This window comes from Lynx canadensis, chromosome D2, assembly GCF_007474595.2.
Source record: "Lynx canadensis isolate LIC74 chromosome D2, mLynCan4.pri.v2, whole genome shotgun sequence".
Taxonomy (NCBI): Eukaryota; Metazoa; Chordata; class Mammalia; order Carnivora; family Felidae; genus Lynx; species Lynx canadensis.
The window spans coordinates 58,355,478-58,374,501 of NC_044313.2; the positions used below are offsets into that span (position 1 = coordinate 58,355,478).

Genomic DNA, 19,024 nt, shown 5'->3' on the forward strand with positions numbered 1-19,024 from the left:
TTTCTTTTCCAGAAATTTTCAGTGAGTCTTTATTGCTTGCATAATAATAGCTTTAGAATGGGCTTCAGAGTCTTATTTGTAATCTGGCTTTCTTTGTAACTTACACTATATTCCTCCATTAATAGCAAGTTTTATCATGTCACACAGTATTCTCTCATGTACCTTATCTTCCTGTTTTTTAGGGCCATACGTTTTCAGAATTTGATATTTACTGTCATATGTATCCTGTCCAGTCTCTATGCTCAGTCAGAAATTCCATCCCCTCTCAATCTTTGAGGGCCCTACTCATCCTTCTAGGTGCTTTTCAAAGGATATTTCTTCCTCAAGGTCTTTCATACTTCCTCCAGTTAGAGAGTGTTCTTTCCTCTGTGGTTTGATAGCATTTTGTTTATGTCTCTATTACAGCATTTATTTTAAGAAGTTGCTTATATAACACATTTCTCCTCCTTAACTAGATAGTAAATTCCACAGCAGGGATTTATTCATCTCTTATCATCTCAACCCCACCGTAATGTTTTATAGATAGCAGGTACTAAAAAAAAAAAATGTTTTCATAGAAGAGGATAATATTCCAAAAAGAGGGAATAGAAGGAGAAAAGATACAAAGGTGGGAATGGTAATACTTATAGGAAAATTAGCAGACTAGTAAAGCAAATAAAAAGTTTCAAAATAACCAGCTATCTTTATAAACCAAATCGTGCATACTGGAAAAACCATGTATGATCAAGAATGCAAACAAGACAGGAATAGAAGAGTAGGAGCTGTCAAGTGAGAAGAATGCATGGCAGGTCTAGGCTGCATACATTTTGACCACCTGTATTCTGTTATATGTGCAAGGAAAACATCCTTTCTGATATTTTACTCCTGTAGTGATTGTTCTAAAGTCTTACACATAATAAATACTCCATTTCCTGTTCTAAACTAACCAAACATTTGGTAATTTGTAGTTAGTCACAGTAGGATTTCACACTACTACGGAGGATGAAAACTTCTAGTGTGGCTTTATTTAGAATTCACAAATAAGCTTATGATAGTCACAGAATTTTACCTCAGCTTTATTCTTATATTTAATGAGAGAAAGGTAGACTATAATAATAGGTTATTAAAATCTAATAAGTTTTGAGTCTGACATTGACTTTTTTTAAAAATTTAAATTAATAGATCACAGTTGAAAACTTTGGTGCAACAGAAGTGAAAGAGCTGGTTCTAAATGGTGCAGACACAGCTGTTAACAAACAAAATCGGTAAGTGAATTATAGCAGCATCAGTGGTAGTAATAACTTTCCGTAGGCATTTTCTTCTGTATATAGAAACCTGTCACAGTCTTAAGTTTTTACTCAGGTAAAACTTACTTTTTGAATGGTTAGTAAGGAAGTAACTGCCTTTTGTTCCTGAAATCTCTTTAAGACATTAATAAAGAAATAAAAGATCATAACCAAAACAAAGAGAAGGGAGAGGAGACAACAGAAACCCATTTTTGGAAGCTAGAGAACAGGAGTAACTAACTAACTGGTCAACCAGAGACAGTTGCAACATAGGAAGGAGTCAAGAAGGCAGCCAGTTTTTATATTGCTTAACTGCGGCTCAGGCATTGAGAATAAAAATGTTAGAAAGTATATTGGGCTTAGGGAATGCTGGAAATAGAAAGATTGCTGTTATAAAAAGCAGTTAAAAACCCATTTACCCATTTTCATTAGCACTACAATAGCCTGGCAACTTCCCTTTCTGGTCTAGGCAGAAGATTGGAAATTTACCTTCTGGAGAGATTGAACTAAAGGGACTTTGGATATTTTGAAGGGCGGGGGAGGCGCTGGGGGAAAGGGATACTTTAGATTTGAGTACAGTTAGGCACAACCAAGGGTAAGAGGCATACTGAAAACAAGTAGATTGAGTCTACAGTTCCCTCTCTTTGGCACTGTGTGCTGGAGGATTCTTTGGGTAAACTGCCTCACTTTTAAGTATGAGTAGATAGCCAAAGATCGATGGACGTTTAAGGAAAAACCAAAACCATCGAATGCCAAGGAAACAGAAACAATGCAGGATGAAGAAGAAAACTTCAAAAGAAAATGAAATCAGTATTCTTAAAATGATATAGATTAAAAATTACTGACTTAAAATTCAAAAAAGTTGAATTAAAAATTGAAAAAAAAATCACTGAAAGACATTTGTCAAATAAATGGTACCAAAAAACTTGCCAGAACAGAATGACATGCTTTCTTAAAAGACATGCCTTTAAAATTGAAAGCATGGAAAGTTTAAAAAAAAAAAAAAAGACATACTAAGGCAAAAGAGAACTTTCAAAATCCTAGGAGAATAAAGATTCCTAAAACCTTCCAGGAAAAAAAAATATACTGACCATATACAAAAAAGAACCAGAATAACCTCGAACTTTTCTAAAGAATGACACTGAAGCTGGGAGATCAAAATTCTGGGGAAAGATGATTTTTTAACTTAGAATTTTGTATCAGAACTGTCAAGTATGTGCATGTATATAAAAACATCTCCAGGCATCCAGAGTCTCAGAGAATCTACTTCCAGTGCATTTTTCTCAGGAAGTTACAGGAGGATGTGTTCTACCAAAACAAGGAATTAAACCAAGAAAGAGAAAGACACGGGATCAAAAAAAAAAAAAAAAAATACAATCCAATCCAGAAGAGAGGCAGAGGATTTCTTCTGCAGGAACAGCAGTGTGTAGAAGGTTTAGGAAAAAGCAGCCGATGTGGGTTAGATCAAGAGGATGGAGGCTCCAGGAGGGCTGTCTCCAGGAGAAAAATGCAGCTTTTGCTCCCTTATGTAGTTGAATGAATCTAAAGAGATTGACATTTCTGTTAAAGTGAGGGATGAAGTAGCAAATTAAGGGAAGGAAAAGTTGTGGTTTTTTTAAAAATTTTTTAATGTTTGTTTATATTTGAGAGAGAGAAACAGAGGCAAGAGGGAGGGAGCAGAGAGAGAGAGAGGGAGACACAGAAGCAAAAACAGGCTCCAGGTTCTAAGCTGTCAGCACAGAGTCTGACGCGGGGCTTGAACCCACGGACCCATGAGATCATGACCTGAGCCGAAGTCGGACGCTTAACCGACTGAGCCACCCAGGTGCCCCAAACAAAAGTTCTTTTTAAGGAAAGGCAGGTAATAAAATATTCCAACTAAATTGTGAGCGATATTTATGATCATAAAAATGTCAACAGTGAACAGTGAGCCAAAAATTGTTACAATGGGAGCTTTAGGGGTAACAAAGTGAGAGAGGGATAATTAAAAATAAGGTAAATCCTCACCTTCCACAATAGGTATTCAGTTCATTAGATTATATTTAAAATTGAAAATTAAGGAATAACATAACTATGTTGTTGAAATTTGAAGGTAAATATCAGAAGTAATAGCGAAAAGTTAAGTTTATTTGCCTTCAGATATCAGGAATTTCTAATGGAAAGGAACAAGACAGAGAACTGCTTTGTTCTCTTCTATGGTGTTACAATTCTTTAGACAAAGCTAGCTTATTGGCTGTTGCCAGGAGCTTTATTCAAATAGTTCTAATTCTGGTTCTGCTACTTAGTAACTGTGTAACTGTAGGTAAATTAGTCAATGTCTCCATGCCTCAGTCTCCTTTTCTGTAAAATGGGATGATAGATTGTACCTATTTCTTGGAGTTATTTTGAGGATTAAATGAGGCAATAATTTTAAGGTGCTTAAAATAGTGCTTAGCACATGTACGTGCTCAGTAAATGTTGGCTGTTAGGATTATTACTATTTGACATTTAAAACTGTGTGTATGTCTTACTTTGATAAAAATAAACTGTTTTTAAAATAATGTGAAAATATTTAGGTCTTTCTAATTATCCTTTCTTTAAAAAAATCTTGGTTTTGAAAACTGATTTAGAAAGGTTTTTAGCCTACTATTAAAGTATTATGTTAAGTTTTTTAATTTAGTTAATAATTTGAAGAATTTTTATCTTTGTACTACCAATGCTAGATAAAGTGTTGAAGATAAAAATATTAGCACATAAAGCAATTTAGCCTTTTGTGCTTAAAGCAGATAAATTTCTAATACAGATAAATTTCACTTTCTAATTAGACGAATTATAAAATTATGCATTACAAAATTATCTGCCTCTTTTCATCAGAACCTAATAGCATATGTTATTGATTTTTCCTTAGGCCCACCCAATTTTATATTGACCCCCTTTAACCTTCTTTTTTCTGTTTATAAATTCACTTTGAAATTATTTTATAATTGCTAAGAAGATTATCTATAGATAACTAAATTTGCCAGTATTCCCAGAATTATCCTTTTGAATTTGGAGGACTGGAATATAAAATATTGAAATACCCCTGGTACCCATTCTCATAATTTGTTTGACCAGATAGATAGCTGCATAAAATAATTGTGGCTAACAGAACAAATTGAATAAAACTATAGTGCTAATTCCTGGGTAAAGGAACTTTTGTTTGTTTATAGTTTACTTTTGTATCATAACAGGCAGGAAAAAACATCAGAAGTGTTTGTTATATATATGTGTGTGTACTTATATGTATATGCACATACTTCTGAAAAGAAATGGCACTTGTAATCTTTTAATGAAGTGCTTAATAACCCTTTGAGGTATTTATTCATTTATTTCTAAGAGAGAGAGCATGCAGTGAGCAGGGGGAGAGGCAGAGGGAAAGAGGATCTTAACCAAACTCCATGCCCAGTGCAGAGCCGATCTCATGACCCGAGCCAAAATCAAGAGTCACTCACTTAACTGACTGAGCCACCAGGAGCCCCTGAGATACTTAGTTTTTAAAATAAATTTTGTTGGGGTGCCTGGCTGGCTTCATCAGTAGACCATGTGACTCTTAATCTTAAAGTCGTGAGTTCAAGCCCCACATTGGGTATAGAGCCTACTTAAAAAAAAATAAAAATGTGTTTTCAGATTCCTTGAAACCCAACGAAAAACAGGTAGACTGTTGTCTGTCAAACAGTCTGTATCCCAAAGCTCTCATTTTTTCCATCACCTGGTATTTTTAACAGATGACTCTTTTTAGGGATGCATTTGAAGTGGTGCATATAAATCTCAATAGTCTGTGAATATTTAAAAATTATTTTGATAGACATTTGTGTCCCTTTAGGAAATGACATTTCACCTTGGAATAGCCTTCCTAATTAGGCTATGAATGATAGATGAAGTCTGCATGCCAACTAGATAATACTGGATTTTTATACAGAAAGAATAATAAACTTCTCTATAAAGACTTTGTCCACTTAGGGGTGCCTGGGTGGCTCAGTCGGTTAAATGTCCAACTTCGGCTCAGGTCATGATCTTGTAGTTCGTGGTTTGAGCCCTGTGTCAGGCCCTATGATGACAGCTCCGAGCCTGGAATATGTTTCAGATTTCAGATTCTGTGTCTCCCTCTTGCTTTCTGCCCCTCCCCCGCTCATGCTCGCGCGCTCTCTCTCTCTCTCTCTCTCTCTCTCTCAAAAATAAACATTAAAAAAAAAAAAAGGCTTTGTCCACTTAGAATCCTGCTTATACTTTCTCAGTTTTATAGCTAAGTAGCAAAAAGTACACGAGATCAAACTTTTAATAAGACTGCATATGTGTTCTCCATAAAAAATTATTTTTATATTCTGTGCCATGTGTGCCTTTTCATTTCTAGGCAAGAGTTTGTTGATGCTTATGTGGATTACATATTCAATAAATCAGTGGCTTCCTTGTTTGATGCTTTTCACGCGGGCTTTCACAAGGTCTGTGGAGGAAAGGTCCTTCAGCTCTTCCAGCCAAATGAACTACAAGCAATGGTTATTGGAAATACAAATTATGATTGGAAGGAACTGGAAAAGGTAAGGGAAAACAAATCTATGAAATTGTCTCAATGGAAAGGCAAAAGGAAAATGTGGTTTATTGATAGAAAAATTGCCCTCTTGTTTATTGTTTTCCATTTTACACTATTTATTAGTTATATTTATAGGAAAGTACTATATACTTCCTACTCCACAATGAATGAATTTAGTTGTATATGAATTAGATACCATTTTTGTATTTGTGGTATTGGTAGTTTTCTTATGGAAAAATGTCATTTATGACAGAGGTCAGATAGAAGTCCCAGCTAAAACTGAGTTTTCATTCTGCCCAATCATAAAACCATTATGAAAAACATTCACATTACTTAACACCTTTGTTTATTTTTTTTTCTGCTTACTCTCAATGCTAAATTTTTTTAGCAGAGAATAAATAATATTTATGATCTCCATTATTAGTGTTAGCCAATAAAGGGATCTTTGGGGAGAAGATTGGGAATTTTTAAACAACTTTTTTCTTTTCTTTCTCTTTACCAGTCATGCTCAGATATTTCTTCAGATAAACATTGAATAAAAAGTGCTAGGTTAGATCAGCTTTGAGAAAAATATATGCAAGTTTGACCTATAAAATTTTCTGTCTTTGTAATCCAACTCTGATACAGTTTTTTGCATTAATAGTTTAATACTATGTACCCATTAAGTTAGCTAACAAGTCTAACAAGGATACAAAGCATTGGTAACTTTCATGCATTGCTGGTGGGAATACAGATGGTATAGCTACTTTGGAAAGAGTTTGGCATTTTCTTGCAGGGTTAAATATGCACTTACTACATGACCTAGCAGTTCTACTCTAAGGTATTAAGTTACATTCACACAAAATCTGTAAATAGGAGGGTATGGGATGTAATTGTTTAATGAGTGCAGAGTTTCAGCTTAGCAGAATGAACAGTTCTGGAGATGCATGGTGGTGATGGTTGTGTAGCCGTATGAATGAACTTAGTACCACCAAACTGTACACTTAAAATGGGTTAAGATGGTAAACTTTCTTATAGGTATTTGACCACAACTTTTTTTAATTATGTTTTTAAAACTCTGCAAACATGTCAAAAACTAGAAACAGCCCAGATGTCCTTCAGTGAGTGAATGGATAAAGCAACCTGGAGTACATCCATACAGTAGGGTACTACTGAACAATAAAAAGGGATGCACTACTGATACGTGCAACAACTGGGATGACTCTTAGATCCTTATGCAGAGTGAAGAAGCCAGTCTCAAGGATTACATACCATATGATTCCATGCATGTGACATTTTTGAAAAGGCAAAACTATGGTGAACTGGATATATGACTGTAGAGAGTAGCGCAGGAGAGTTCTTGGGGTGACGGAAGTGTTCAGTATCCTGATTGTGGCGGTAGGTACACAAGTCTATCCATAGAACTATACCCACACTGGAAAAAAGTCAATTTTACTGTGTATTAATTTAGGGAATAAATTTTTTAATTTAAAGAATAATTAGGACTTCTGGTTGAACATACTACAGTAAACACGTTTGCTCCTTTCCAAAATCTCACTAGAATAATAATAAAGGAATAAAAATAGGAATACACAGACAGAAAAAAATATAAAAGTACCATGAACAAGAGAAGGTAATTTTGGAAGATGGAAAATATGTGGATGAGTTGTTGAGTGACTAGAGCAAAGAAATTTGAATTCTAAGCCTCCTGAGGGACAGAGGTTTTAAGAGACAACTCATTTCACAGCATAGAAATTTTAAAAGGCTCAGGAATTGGTACATGGTCTTGCTGTAGTAGCAGATTGTGTGGTTAGGCTAAAAGCATTAGAGTTACTTCAAAGCTAATTTAAAGAATTGTAGACCCCTCAGCTTCTCTATCCTACCCAGGAGACAAGTCTAGAGAAGACCACAGAATCTGGGAAACCAGGTGGAACTGAGGAAAGTTGGTAGGCAAATTTATATCCTTCAGGAAAGAGATTAAAAATTTATTTTTTGGGGTAAATTGATCTGCTAAAGAGAAGAAAGCTGTACTGATTTTAAGGAGACCCCAGCAGAAATGGACTCCACCTCCAGTCATCCTAAAATAAAAATGATGTAATGGCCTCCAGTTACACTTAGCATCCCACACAGTTTGTCCTTTTTGCCCCATCTCCTATGGTTCTTCCTCTCACTCACATTGCTTCAGTCTTTATGGCCTCTTTGCTGAACCAGTCTTGAGAGCTTTCTATTTAGCTATTCCCTGTGCCTGGAACTCTTTTTCACCTTGATCATTCCAAATGCTTCTTGCTCTTACTTCCTTTATGTCTTTATACCTTCTCAGAGACTTTTACTGGCTAACTTACCTAAAATTGGATATGTGCACACACACCCCCACTCCCACACCCTGTCACCCTTCCCTGCTTTATTTTCTCTTTGAATTTGACAATATAAATTTTACTTAATGGTCTTTACTGTCTGTTGCTGTTTTCCCCCACAACAATGTAAGCACCATGAAGGCAGGGTTTTTGTTTCTCTCTTCACTGCTATATTCCCAGAGCCTAGAAGAGCACTCAGTAAGTACTTAAAACCATGTCTGAAGATATAATTGATAGAAATAATCATTTAGTAAGATGGCTTTTTTTTTTTTTTTTAGTATATTTTAGTGTACTTAATATGTTTGGTTTCTTCCATTGTATACCTGATTCATTATAATTTCAGTGACTAGGATTTGTGACTTTAAATGCTCTTTCTTCATCAGGACTGTGTACACACTCCCCAGAACCATTTAGAAGTTTTTTAATTAAAAAGAAAGATAAAAAACTTTAACCATGTTCCTTTCATTCCTCACTAATATGCTCATAGTCTATAATTCATAGTCATTAATCCATTAATTGATTGCTAGAAGTTCAGCCATTTTTTCCAGACCTGTTTATAAGTAAATAGAAAGTATCGAGTAGATTTCAAGAGTTCAGTCATTGAGATAACCATGGCTACAAATAGAGCCCAAAATTTAAGAAGACCATTAGTAAATACTTGTTGAGCCCCTATGGATACCTAATACTATGCAAGAGATTAGGGAGATATCAGTAAATAAGGTTGAGACATGGTCTTTGCCCTATAATAAGGAAAGTGGACATTAACTTTGGTGAATACTAAGGAAGAGAGTTCAGTGAATGGTATATAAAGAGGAACTTAACCTAGGCTGTACAAATCTGGGAAAGCATCTCAGTAGATGGTAGTAAGGTACTTTACAAGGTAAGTAAGGACTTGGTTCACTGCAGTTTCCCCAAGACTCCAAATTTTGACTGAAACTCTCTCTCTCTATATATATTGAATGAATCACTGAGTGAATTTGGTGACATTTAATCTGAGTCCTAAAGGATAAATAGAAATTAGCCTGATGAACAAATAAAAAAAGGAGGATGTGTCTAAGTGGTCTAGGCTGAGGGAACAGTGTCCAAAGGCCCTGATGCTGGAAGATTCTTGTTAAGAACTAAAAGTTAAGGCCAATTGTGGCTGGATTTTAAAGAACACTTTACAGTGTAATATTCCCTCTCCCCTCCCTACCCCCTTTTCTGTTAGTCCTAGTATTTTTTTTTTTTTTTTTTTTTTTTTGAGAGAGAGAGAGTGAAAGAGAGATAGAAAACACTAGCAGGGGAAGGGCAGAGGGAGAGGGAAAAAGAGAGTCTCAAGCAGGCTCTGCTTTGTCAGAGGGCTTGATCCCATGAACTGTGAGATCATGACCTGAGTCTAAATCAAGAGTCAGACACTCAGTCCTTTAAGCCACCCAGAGTTTCCAGTGCTAGTATTTTTTTTTTTAAGGAGAAGTGTATTAGCTCTGTTGGTACAAATGACCCCAAAATTCAGTGGTTTAAAAGTAACAGTGAACATTTATTTTCTCACATATTTTCAGTGGGTCAGGAATTCAGAATGGCTTTAACTGGATAGTTTTAGCTTAGGCATCTCTCATGAGGTTTTCATGCAGTTAAGATACTGATATTGGTGCTTTAGTCATCTGAAGGCTTGATTAAGGATAGATTCCCTTCCAAGATGGCGCACTCATAAGACCATTGGCTAAAAGCCTAGTGTCTCACCATGAAGACCATTCCATGGTGCTCTTTGAGTATCCTCATGACACCTGGCTCTCCCCACAGTGAATGATCAAAAAGAGATTGCAGCCACAGAGTTTTTTATGATCCAGCCTCAGAAGGCATGTATTTCTCATACCTGCAGTATCCTAATGATTATACGGTCAGGCCCATACACTGTGAGAGGGGACTGCACAAGCGCATGAGGAACAGGAGGCACAGAGATCATTGGGAGCCATCGTGGAAACTGACTACCACAGAAAATTATTGTCCTTAGTACTTTTCTTTTTTTAAGTAAAGATAGAATGTAAAGTAAGTGATTTCTGTTCATGAATATAGGAAGAGAATTTTATAATTATCACAGATAACTAATTCTTTGTTGAACTTTAATGCATTTACATTTTAGTAATTCTAGTTTATCCTTTAGATATTTACTTTTGAAGATAATACAACCCTGTTGTATTCTTTGAAGTGGTGGGGAGACATTTCTGCTGATTGGAACATTTTCTTGCCTTTCCCTAGAACTAACAGTTCCAAATTGCAAAATGCCCAGGAAATAGTAGGTAATCAGCTGAATTGCATGAGTTTCAAAATCCTGGACAGTGTTAGCTTTTGTGCTAATAAGAAGGCCAGTCTGTTAGATTCAAGACAAAACTAACATCCTTTAATATTAATGAAGGATTATGTTGTTTTTAGAATACAGAATACAAAGGGGAGTATTGGGCAGAACATCCAACGATAAAAATATTTTGGGAAGTATTTCATGAATTGCCGTTGGAAAAGAAAAAACAATTTCTGTGTAAGTATTTCTAACTAGTCCTATGTTTTATAGGAAATAGAATTCACAAACATTTTCATAGATTAACTGATTGACTTTGTTGGATAAAGTTTTTCCTTTTAGTAGTATTGCAGGGTACTGCTTTTAATTTTCAATTAGAGTAAATTTTTGACCTGCATTCTTCATTACATGTCTTTTCTTATTTTGAAAGCTACATTCAGTTTGCCTCCAAAATAGAATTGGTTCTTTCAAATGAAAAAACTATAAATGATTACAGTAAACTGGGGCTGAAATTCCTTTTAGAATTTCTAAAAGGTTTCTGGAGGATAGCTTTTTTTTTCATTCAGTCTTTTTTTTTTGCTTATGTGTCAAAACTTTGGGAATTCTGTAGAAAATAGAACTTTGCCAGGATGTAGTACTTTTTAATACCTAAGCTCTGTTTGTCTTACATGTGTTAAATTTCTATTCTAATTGAAATTTGTATTCCCTTTGATACTCCTGCTATTGCCAGGAATATTTTGTCAATCTCTTTTTTGAATAGTTGTAATGAGAATCTTGGTAAAATTATTTTGTATATTTTAAGGATGACAGGCTGTTCTCAAGTGATTTGAGTTTCAAGTTTATTTATTTATAGAGAACACAAGTTGGGGAGGAACAAAGAGGGAGGGAGAGAGAGAGAATCCCAAGCAGGCTCCTCTCTGAGCGTGATGCAGGGCTTGAACTCACAAACCGTGAGATCCTGACCTGAGCCCAAACCGAGAGTAGGACGCTTAACCAACTGAGCCACCCAGGGTGACCCAAGATTACACTCTTTCTTAAAATATTTATTTTTGAGAGCATGCACAAGCGGGGATGGGGCAGAGAGGGGGGGCGGATAGAGGATCCAAAGCAGGCTCTGCACTGACAGCGGAGAACCTGACGTGGGGCTCAAAGTGATGAACCGTGAGATCATGATCTGAGCCAAAGTCAGATGCTTAACTGCACCACCCAGGTGCCCCGAGATTACATTTTTAAAGAAAAAATATTGCATGGATATGTAATATGTAGGTCTCAAAAATCATGCTATCATAAATTCTGGAGATAGGCTTCTACGTTAGAGCAAATGTTAATTAATGTAAAGGTTTGCCATGGTGACTGTACCAAATAACTTAGTACTCTATATTATAGTTTTGATAAAAGTGGTTGACTGAATGATTTTTTTCTTGGTAGTATTTTTGACAGGTAGTGATCGCATTCCTATTCTTGGTATGAAGAGTCTAAAACTAGTCATCCAGTCAACCGGAGGTGGTGAGGAATATCTCCCAGTTTCCCATACCTGTTTTAATCTTCTGGATCTTCCAAAATATACAGAAAAGGAAACTCTACGCTCTAAACTGATTCAAGCAATTGATCATAATGAAGGCTTCAGTTTAATATAACTTTGGAAATAGAACTGATCAGTTTATTGCAAAAGCATTAAACTATTTGTGTTTTTCTTGTGGTGATGAGTTCAACAAGGTGGCAAGAGGTACTATTATAATTCTTACTTGCAAAATGTTCAGTGCTATGAGTATTCATGAAAGCCAAAAAAATATTAAAAGGAATATGAACAAACTGTTAATATTAAGCTTATTGTACAGAACCATGGATTTTTTTTGCCATCTTCCAATAAACATACAAGTATTGTGAATACATCAAAGTTTTACTAACATGAATTTTAAGGGTTTGCATATTTCACAAATGATCTGGTGTGTGAGTGCATGGGTATGTTGCTTAATTTTTCTTCAATCACTGAGTGAAAAACCTTTACCTTTGGCCTGCAATAGTCATTCAATTATTTTTTCATTTTGTAAATAATGTTAAGTTTTGTAATAAAATAGTTATGTTCTGATACCAGTACAGTTTCTATGGTTGTAATTGAACTGAGCTGACTTTTAAAAGGATTAACAATTATGATTAAATCTTATTCTGATGATCTATAAAAGCAAAAAATTAGCATGATGAAACACAATCTTTGCTTTTTAACTAGAATAAATGTCCTTGTGCAAAACTAAATTACAGATAAGAGTTATCTAACTTGTAGTTCTTTCCTTTTGTGAATCTGGAGATGCTACTGATAAAGGGCAGCTTAATCAGGAAGTTTAATAAATATTTAGTATTGGAGGAACTTTGTCCTGCAGTTGCCAGGAATAGAACCTGGCTACTTTGAGAACCAACCACCGGCTTATAGCTTGCAGAACTTTTGATGCTACAGGTTGGTATTTAGTCAGAATTTTCAGTGCTTTAGAACTCTCCTTGAATTTTTAGAAGCAGATCTTAACACAGTTTTATGGTGCTGATGCTTAGTTATCTCCTGTGATTAACTGTAACAGTGAGTTGATGCAACAACACATGTGACTTTCTGCTCTAATGCAAATATTTATTTTTTAAATTTATTTTAAAAAATGCCGTGAAAATTGTTTAAGTAATAAAGATTTATTGGTTTAATATTTAACCTTTCAGTGGTTCTCATAACATTCAAAATGTCTCAGGGAAGTCTCTTAAATTTTGGATTGAGTGTTACCATACCCATACAAAATTGTCTATTTCACAGAGGTCTCCAATTTTCTTAGCTGAAACTCCAAAACACAAAACAACTCTGAAAAAAAATTACATATCTCATTTTGCAGCAAAACTTGATTTGAATTGTTGAGGCTATTATTTATGGTATTAAATGAGACTGTATATTTTACTATGGTGATGTTAATAGGTTTGATTTTAATGTGTTTGATCTTAGGTACTGCCTCAGACCCTGTGGAGTGCTTTAAAAAATTCTTTAACATGCATAATTCCAAAATGCAAAGGAGTCCAAGGGTTTTGGAGAAGGGATTGTGGACCTGTACTTTTCAGTTTAACTTAAAAACGTCTACTCTTGAGCCATAGGTGTCTTTTTACAGATGGAAGCCCTTGAACAGCATTCTCATACATGATAAATTAGCTCAAAGTAGCACTCTTCCCTGTGAAAACTCTTCCGTTTCCCTGGGCATCCATTTCTTTTTTTCCTTATTTATTTTGAGAGAGACAGAACGTGAGCCAGGGAGGGGCAGAGCTACAGGGGAACAGAGGATCCAAAGTGGTTTCAGCAGAGATCCTGATGGGGGGCTTGAACTCACAAACCATGAGATAATGACATGAACCAAAGTCAGGTGCTTAACTGAGCCACCCGGCCACCCCCAATGTGCATCCATTTCTTGTGGGTAGTGATTGTTCACATTGAACACACCTAAATGTGTCAGGTGATTTTTTTTCTTCAGTAACCTTTATGCTATGTAGCTGATCTGTGAAATAGTGGCCACTTTGGACTAATACAGATGGATTTCATTGAACAATATTTTAACAAGGACCTGGCTGTCATCTTATCTAGGCACCTGCACAACAGTACAAGGCTTAATTCGGGTAAGTCTGATACTCTTTTCCTTCCTGTGTTGCTGTAGACATACAGTAAATAGCATTAACAGCAAGGAGATTAATGGTAGAAAATTAAAGTACCACTTAAAATTTTTCAAATTGCTATTTGCCTTTAAAAAAATATGAGCTTTATAGATTAGAAAGTGGGCCAATACTGAGTTCACTAAATTATAAGGACTGTAATTATGGAGTTGACTAAACTTGAAAATATTTGGCCTCCGTACAGATCTATTCGTAAGAGCAATTGTTTGTAGCTCCTGTCTGGATTCAATAGTGATTTTAACCAATCGCCATTGTTCAGACTGACTGAGGTAGTAGAACGGAGACACACAATGCATGAAATAAAACCAGAATGCAGTTTTTGAAATTGGAGACTTCAGTTAAGTCCTGGCACTCTCCTAGGGTCCGCTCGTAAAAACCACTCATTAGGGTTAATTTCTACTAACAGACTTTTGGGCTTTCTTACAGTTGGTTTTTACTGCATTTAGTTTAACAAAAAGTCCTCAAAGTGTAACAGAGCAGTCTTCCCCTGAAGAGTGTGTGGCTAGTTGAGCACAAGGGCAGATGTTCCTGTTCTCAGCCACTTCCCAACTGCCCAGCCTCTTGGGCACTTTAGCCATCCATATTCCTTATGGTAGTTTCCTTTACTAAGGAATTCACCCTATTTCATTAGCTCCTTATCCTTGCCAGTGTTTGCTAATTGGTGAACTATCTCTCCAGAGAAATTGAGAATAGTCTGTTTCATAGAAGTCTACCCGCTTCCCTCTGAGGCCAGCCCCCCTGGAATGGAGTGTTACATGCAAAAGGGAACTTCCCTATTTTTCCTTTCTCAAGCCTTGCTATACTGTTGAATTACCTGGGGGTACTTTTTAAAAATAACACTATGCGCACAGGTCTCCTTATGCCAATTAAATGTTCTAAGAGCTGATGCCCAGGTTAGGTTACGTGTGTGTGTGTGTGTGTGTGTGTGTGTGTGTGTGTCTTAAAAGGCCACTTGACCATTTCTCCCTATTTCTGCTAGCATCCTAGCTTAAATATTTAGACTTTGTTCATTTCTGAGGAGAGGAAAGGTTATGGTGTGCATACACACACTCCCCTTCTGGTTACAAGTCTTAAGACTGCTTTCAAATAAAACTTCCCAAATAATGCTTAGTAGGTGGATGATATAAAACACCATTGATTGAAGGCACACCATTATTTCGGATACCATGAAGAACAATGCTAATTAAACCATCATGTGTCAATTAGGGTATTACAACCAGTGAAATATATACCACATTAACCAAGGAGACTATTGAATGCAAGGCTTAAAATTAGCTTGCACTTAGCTTAAGTACTTGAAATGACCACACAACCACCTTTTAAGGTCTGAACTACCTTCCCATTTTGTGCATATGTAGAATCAAGTCGCTGTTTCCATATTTTTATAACATCTGAGGAGGAGATTTTTACAGGTAATTTTTCTAGTGCAAACAGGACATATCCAGGGAAGAGTACTATTTTAAAATTCACTTTGAAAGTTTGCTGGTGAGGAAGGCAGGAGACCTGAGAGGAGGAAACTGCCTGTCAAGACTTTACTCATCATATTTTTCTAAGAGGCATGTTCCTGGCTTCTTGACTAGGACTTTGTCCATCAAGAACTTGAATGGACTAGTCTCCAGTCACTTTTGGTACACACATTCCTATGTTAAGACTTGTGTTACCTGTGCTTCACAGAAAACCTGGCTTTTATAGCACATACACTCTTGAGTTCACTACATTTCCACTATTCTCTACTGTCCCATCCCGAAGTCCTGAGCCTATGTCAAGTCTTTCATCATAGGTCAAGTTCTTCTTAGGCCCTGCCTTGCCTCTCTCCCACCTTTGACCTAACAAAGGCTACTGGGCCTAGAATTGAAATAGTTTTCAAACTTTTGGTGGTGATGCACCAACTGCTACAACCAGCACTACCAGTGTTTGCTTCAGTATCGTTCTGGCTAGACTCTTGTAAGTTGAATGAAGAAATAAGAAAGCATCTTAACATGGCCCTCAAAACTATACAAACTCCGTAAGATTTTCAAACTTTATATCTTGAACAATGTAAGTTAACAGGAAAAAGTCAAATGACAATTTTAATAGACTTTAAAACAGTGTACAAGTATAAAACACTGGTTTTGTATTTCAAAAGTTGGAGGAAGATATCCAGTCATTCAACAGTCTACAAAACATATGCCAGTAGATTACATAAAAGACTATGTACAATATAAAAAGAGCTGAAAACAGTCTTCACTGTAAAAATAATTTAAAACAAATTTTTCAATTTAAAATATCATCTATAGCACAAACACACATCATGCAAATGGAAAACTAAATATACTGCATTCTTTAGTGTAGCCAAATAAACTCAGACTGAAACATCTTTTAGGTAGGGAAATGGCCATTCAATAAAATTTCTCTCTCTGGCAGTAATGGTCCTAGCTGGGTATTTTATGCTTAAAGAACAGCTATATTTCAAACCCTTTTTTAAAATTGTAATAAATACTAAAGCAACATAGGAATACTTTATATTTGGGAATAATGTGGGGGGAAGGTCTGGAAAATAAATTGCTCTGTGCAATTTTATAAAGTATGAATTTTTTGAAAGGCTAGAAGCTTCTGCAGCTGAGAAAAGTTTGATCTCTAGTTTTAAGGCAGGCTAAGCTTTTAAATAAAGATGTTACAGGAACTAACTTCATTAACTATTCTGCTATTGCAAGTTACATCATGTTCATCTCCATAATACTAGGCTAGCAGTTTGGTGTCTATTACACCAAATCCTCCCAACAGGAGACATGTACTTACTGGCTGAGTTATAATTAACATCTTAGTACTTTGGAACTGTAATCAGGGGCCTGTTGCTCTCCTCATTAGTGGAAAAGAAAAGCAGCAGTCCAAAATATTACACTCTTCCCAGTTGAAGTACCATTATTATAGATTCATAAGGGCTCTGCATATTCACATCTTGGCAGTTTAATACTTGTGGGAAAGAATCAATGCAAGCTCTACCAGTGATATGTATTTAAACAACAATGGCAAATATTCTTGAAACTAAGGGTACCCAGGCAGGCACTATTGTCTCTAAAGCAATTGAAACATTTCCAAAGCATTTATTTGTTTTTCAGATTAGTTTTAGGAGCCAATATAGACATTACTACATGTCCACAGGAAGTACAAAAGCCATCTTCATTTCAACAATACAATATTCCTGAAATTCTTAGCACCAAGTCTTACTTTAAAAAGCAAAGACAACTGAGTGCTCTCCCATATATTGTTGACTTCCTTCTACACACACTGCATGTTATGAGATTTTTAAAAAGTTAGCTGCCACAAGTTTTGGAAAATGCCAGTGTTTAAAAATAGGTAATTGTGCTAATAAAGAATCAAAAGTTTAGCAGAACAGACATTTGAGGAGTTCAGACTATTCAATGTTACAAATAAAAGTGTGAAAATACCATTCTTTGGTCTAGATAAGCTGTTCCCTTTACATTAATTTAACATTCCAATGGCTTTTTGAAAACTTTAAAATGTTGAAACTCACTAGGCAAGAACAAAATTATATATACATAACGGATGTATCATACAAATGAACTTTTAAAAGAAAAGTCTTGACCAACAGGTGATTAAAGATACTTAGTACCCTTCTTTTAAAAAAAGTTAGTGTTGCGTGTACAAGTACAGAAATAAGAAGTTAAAAATTACCCATGAAGAAAAAATCTTATTTTACCAGTCTATAAATATTACACCTTTCTGGTTTCCTTGCTCTGTTGAATTCACAAGTAAACATTCCTTTTGACATGCTAAAGTTCCTAATGCTGGTGGAACAATTCCTGTACCTGGACAACTATTACATTATGATTTGTTTGATGGATAGTTAATGTCTGTTGCTTCCTGTTTCACGGATATAGCTTCATTAACTGCCTCTTGATCACCTCCATCAACTCCAAATCCAGTTCCTCCAGCTCTCTCATTAACATCAGCATCGTCTTCCAAACCGTTGTAAAATTCTTCAATCTCACTTTCATCCTCCAAGTGTTCTTCTAAACTTGGACTCTGGCATGTTCCACTATCACTGTTACTGCCACAAGAACTAGAGGATAACACGTCATCTTCAGAGTCTGAATATACCTCAGCGCCATGGAAAATATAACGATTTGGTGGTAAAAACAGATACTGATTACCTGAAATATAGTAATAGAAGAGAAATGATAAATGATTCTAAGTTTTCTAAGACTAACTTGGTCTGATTGTACGTTCAAGCCCTGCCTTTACCTGAGTATCATTACTAGAGGCTACTACAATAGTGGTCTTTAAAAACAAGCAAAGAGCTCAGTCTTAACTGCAAATCTTAGTTCTGCCACCCACCACTTTTGTGAATTCAGGCAGTTCTGTGCCTATGCCTCAATTTCCTCATCTAGAAAATTAAGCGATTTTCATAACTCTATCAGCTAAGTATGAATAAATTTAGAGGACGATGTTCAATAAAGCTTAATCAACTCCTCTGAACAGATCTCATGATATTAAATATCCAGGCCAGCCTACATTACTCAATTCATGTTCACCGAATATAACTTCTCTAAAGCACATATGCCTTCAAGGCACTTGCATTATTTTCATTTAACTTTAGATTATGAACCTAAAATTAAACGTTTTAATTCAGTAATAGCTTCACCATCTATTCAAAAGTGTAGTCTGCAGGCAATGGCATCACCTTAGAGTTTATTAGAAGTTCAATTCTCAGGCCCCACCACTCACCTACTGAACCAGTATTTATTTTTACCAGAGTCCTAGACACATTAAAGTATGAGAAACGCTGATCTAGCATTGGACATTAACCTTTCTTCAACTCCCTCCCAAATTTGCATTCACCGTGTAAGCTGTGACCTGTGATGGTAAGAAGAATTCCCTCCCTTTTCCTATTATAGGTCCCAGGATAAGAGCACCTCTT

General features: G+C 35.8%; 2 protein-coding genes across 13 annotated transcripts in view; one reads left to right on the forward strand and one right to left on the reverse strand.

Moving 5' to 3' along the window:
* The window catches only part of HERC4 (HECT and RLD domain containing E3 ubiquitin protein ligase 4), a 139,001-nt gene extending 126,491 nt beyond the window's left edge, over nt 1-12,510 (forward strand). For all 6 annotated transcript variants that reach the window (XM_030335262.2, XM_030335259.1, XM_030335260.1 and 3 more), the window contains 4 exons: nt 1,162-1,244; nt 5,635-5,818; nt 10,554-10,656; nt 11,845-12,510. In XM_030335262.2, coding sequence (XP_030191122.1) covers nt 1,162-1,244; nt 5,635-5,818; nt 10,554-10,656; nt 11,845-12,053 — 579 coding nt within the window. In that variant the 3' untranslated portion in view covers nt 12,054-12,510. The remainder of the gene's footprint in view (nt 1-1,161; nt 1,245-5,634; nt 5,819-10,553; nt 10,657-11,844) is intronic.
* A 3,599-nt stretch (nt 12,511-16,109) lies between these two features.
* SIRT1 (sirtuin 1) overlaps nt 16,110-19,024 on the reverse strand; it is a 64,019-nt gene continuing 61,104 nt past the window's right edge. For all 7 annotated transcript variants that reach the window (XM_030334177.1, XM_030334178.1, XM_030334180.1 and 4 more), the window contains one exon: nt 16,110-18,257. In XM_030334177.1, coding sequence (XP_030190037.1) covers nt 17,929-18,257 — 329 coding nt within the window. In that variant the 3' untranslated portion in view covers nt 16,110-17,928. The remainder of the gene's footprint in view (nt 18,258-19,024) is intronic.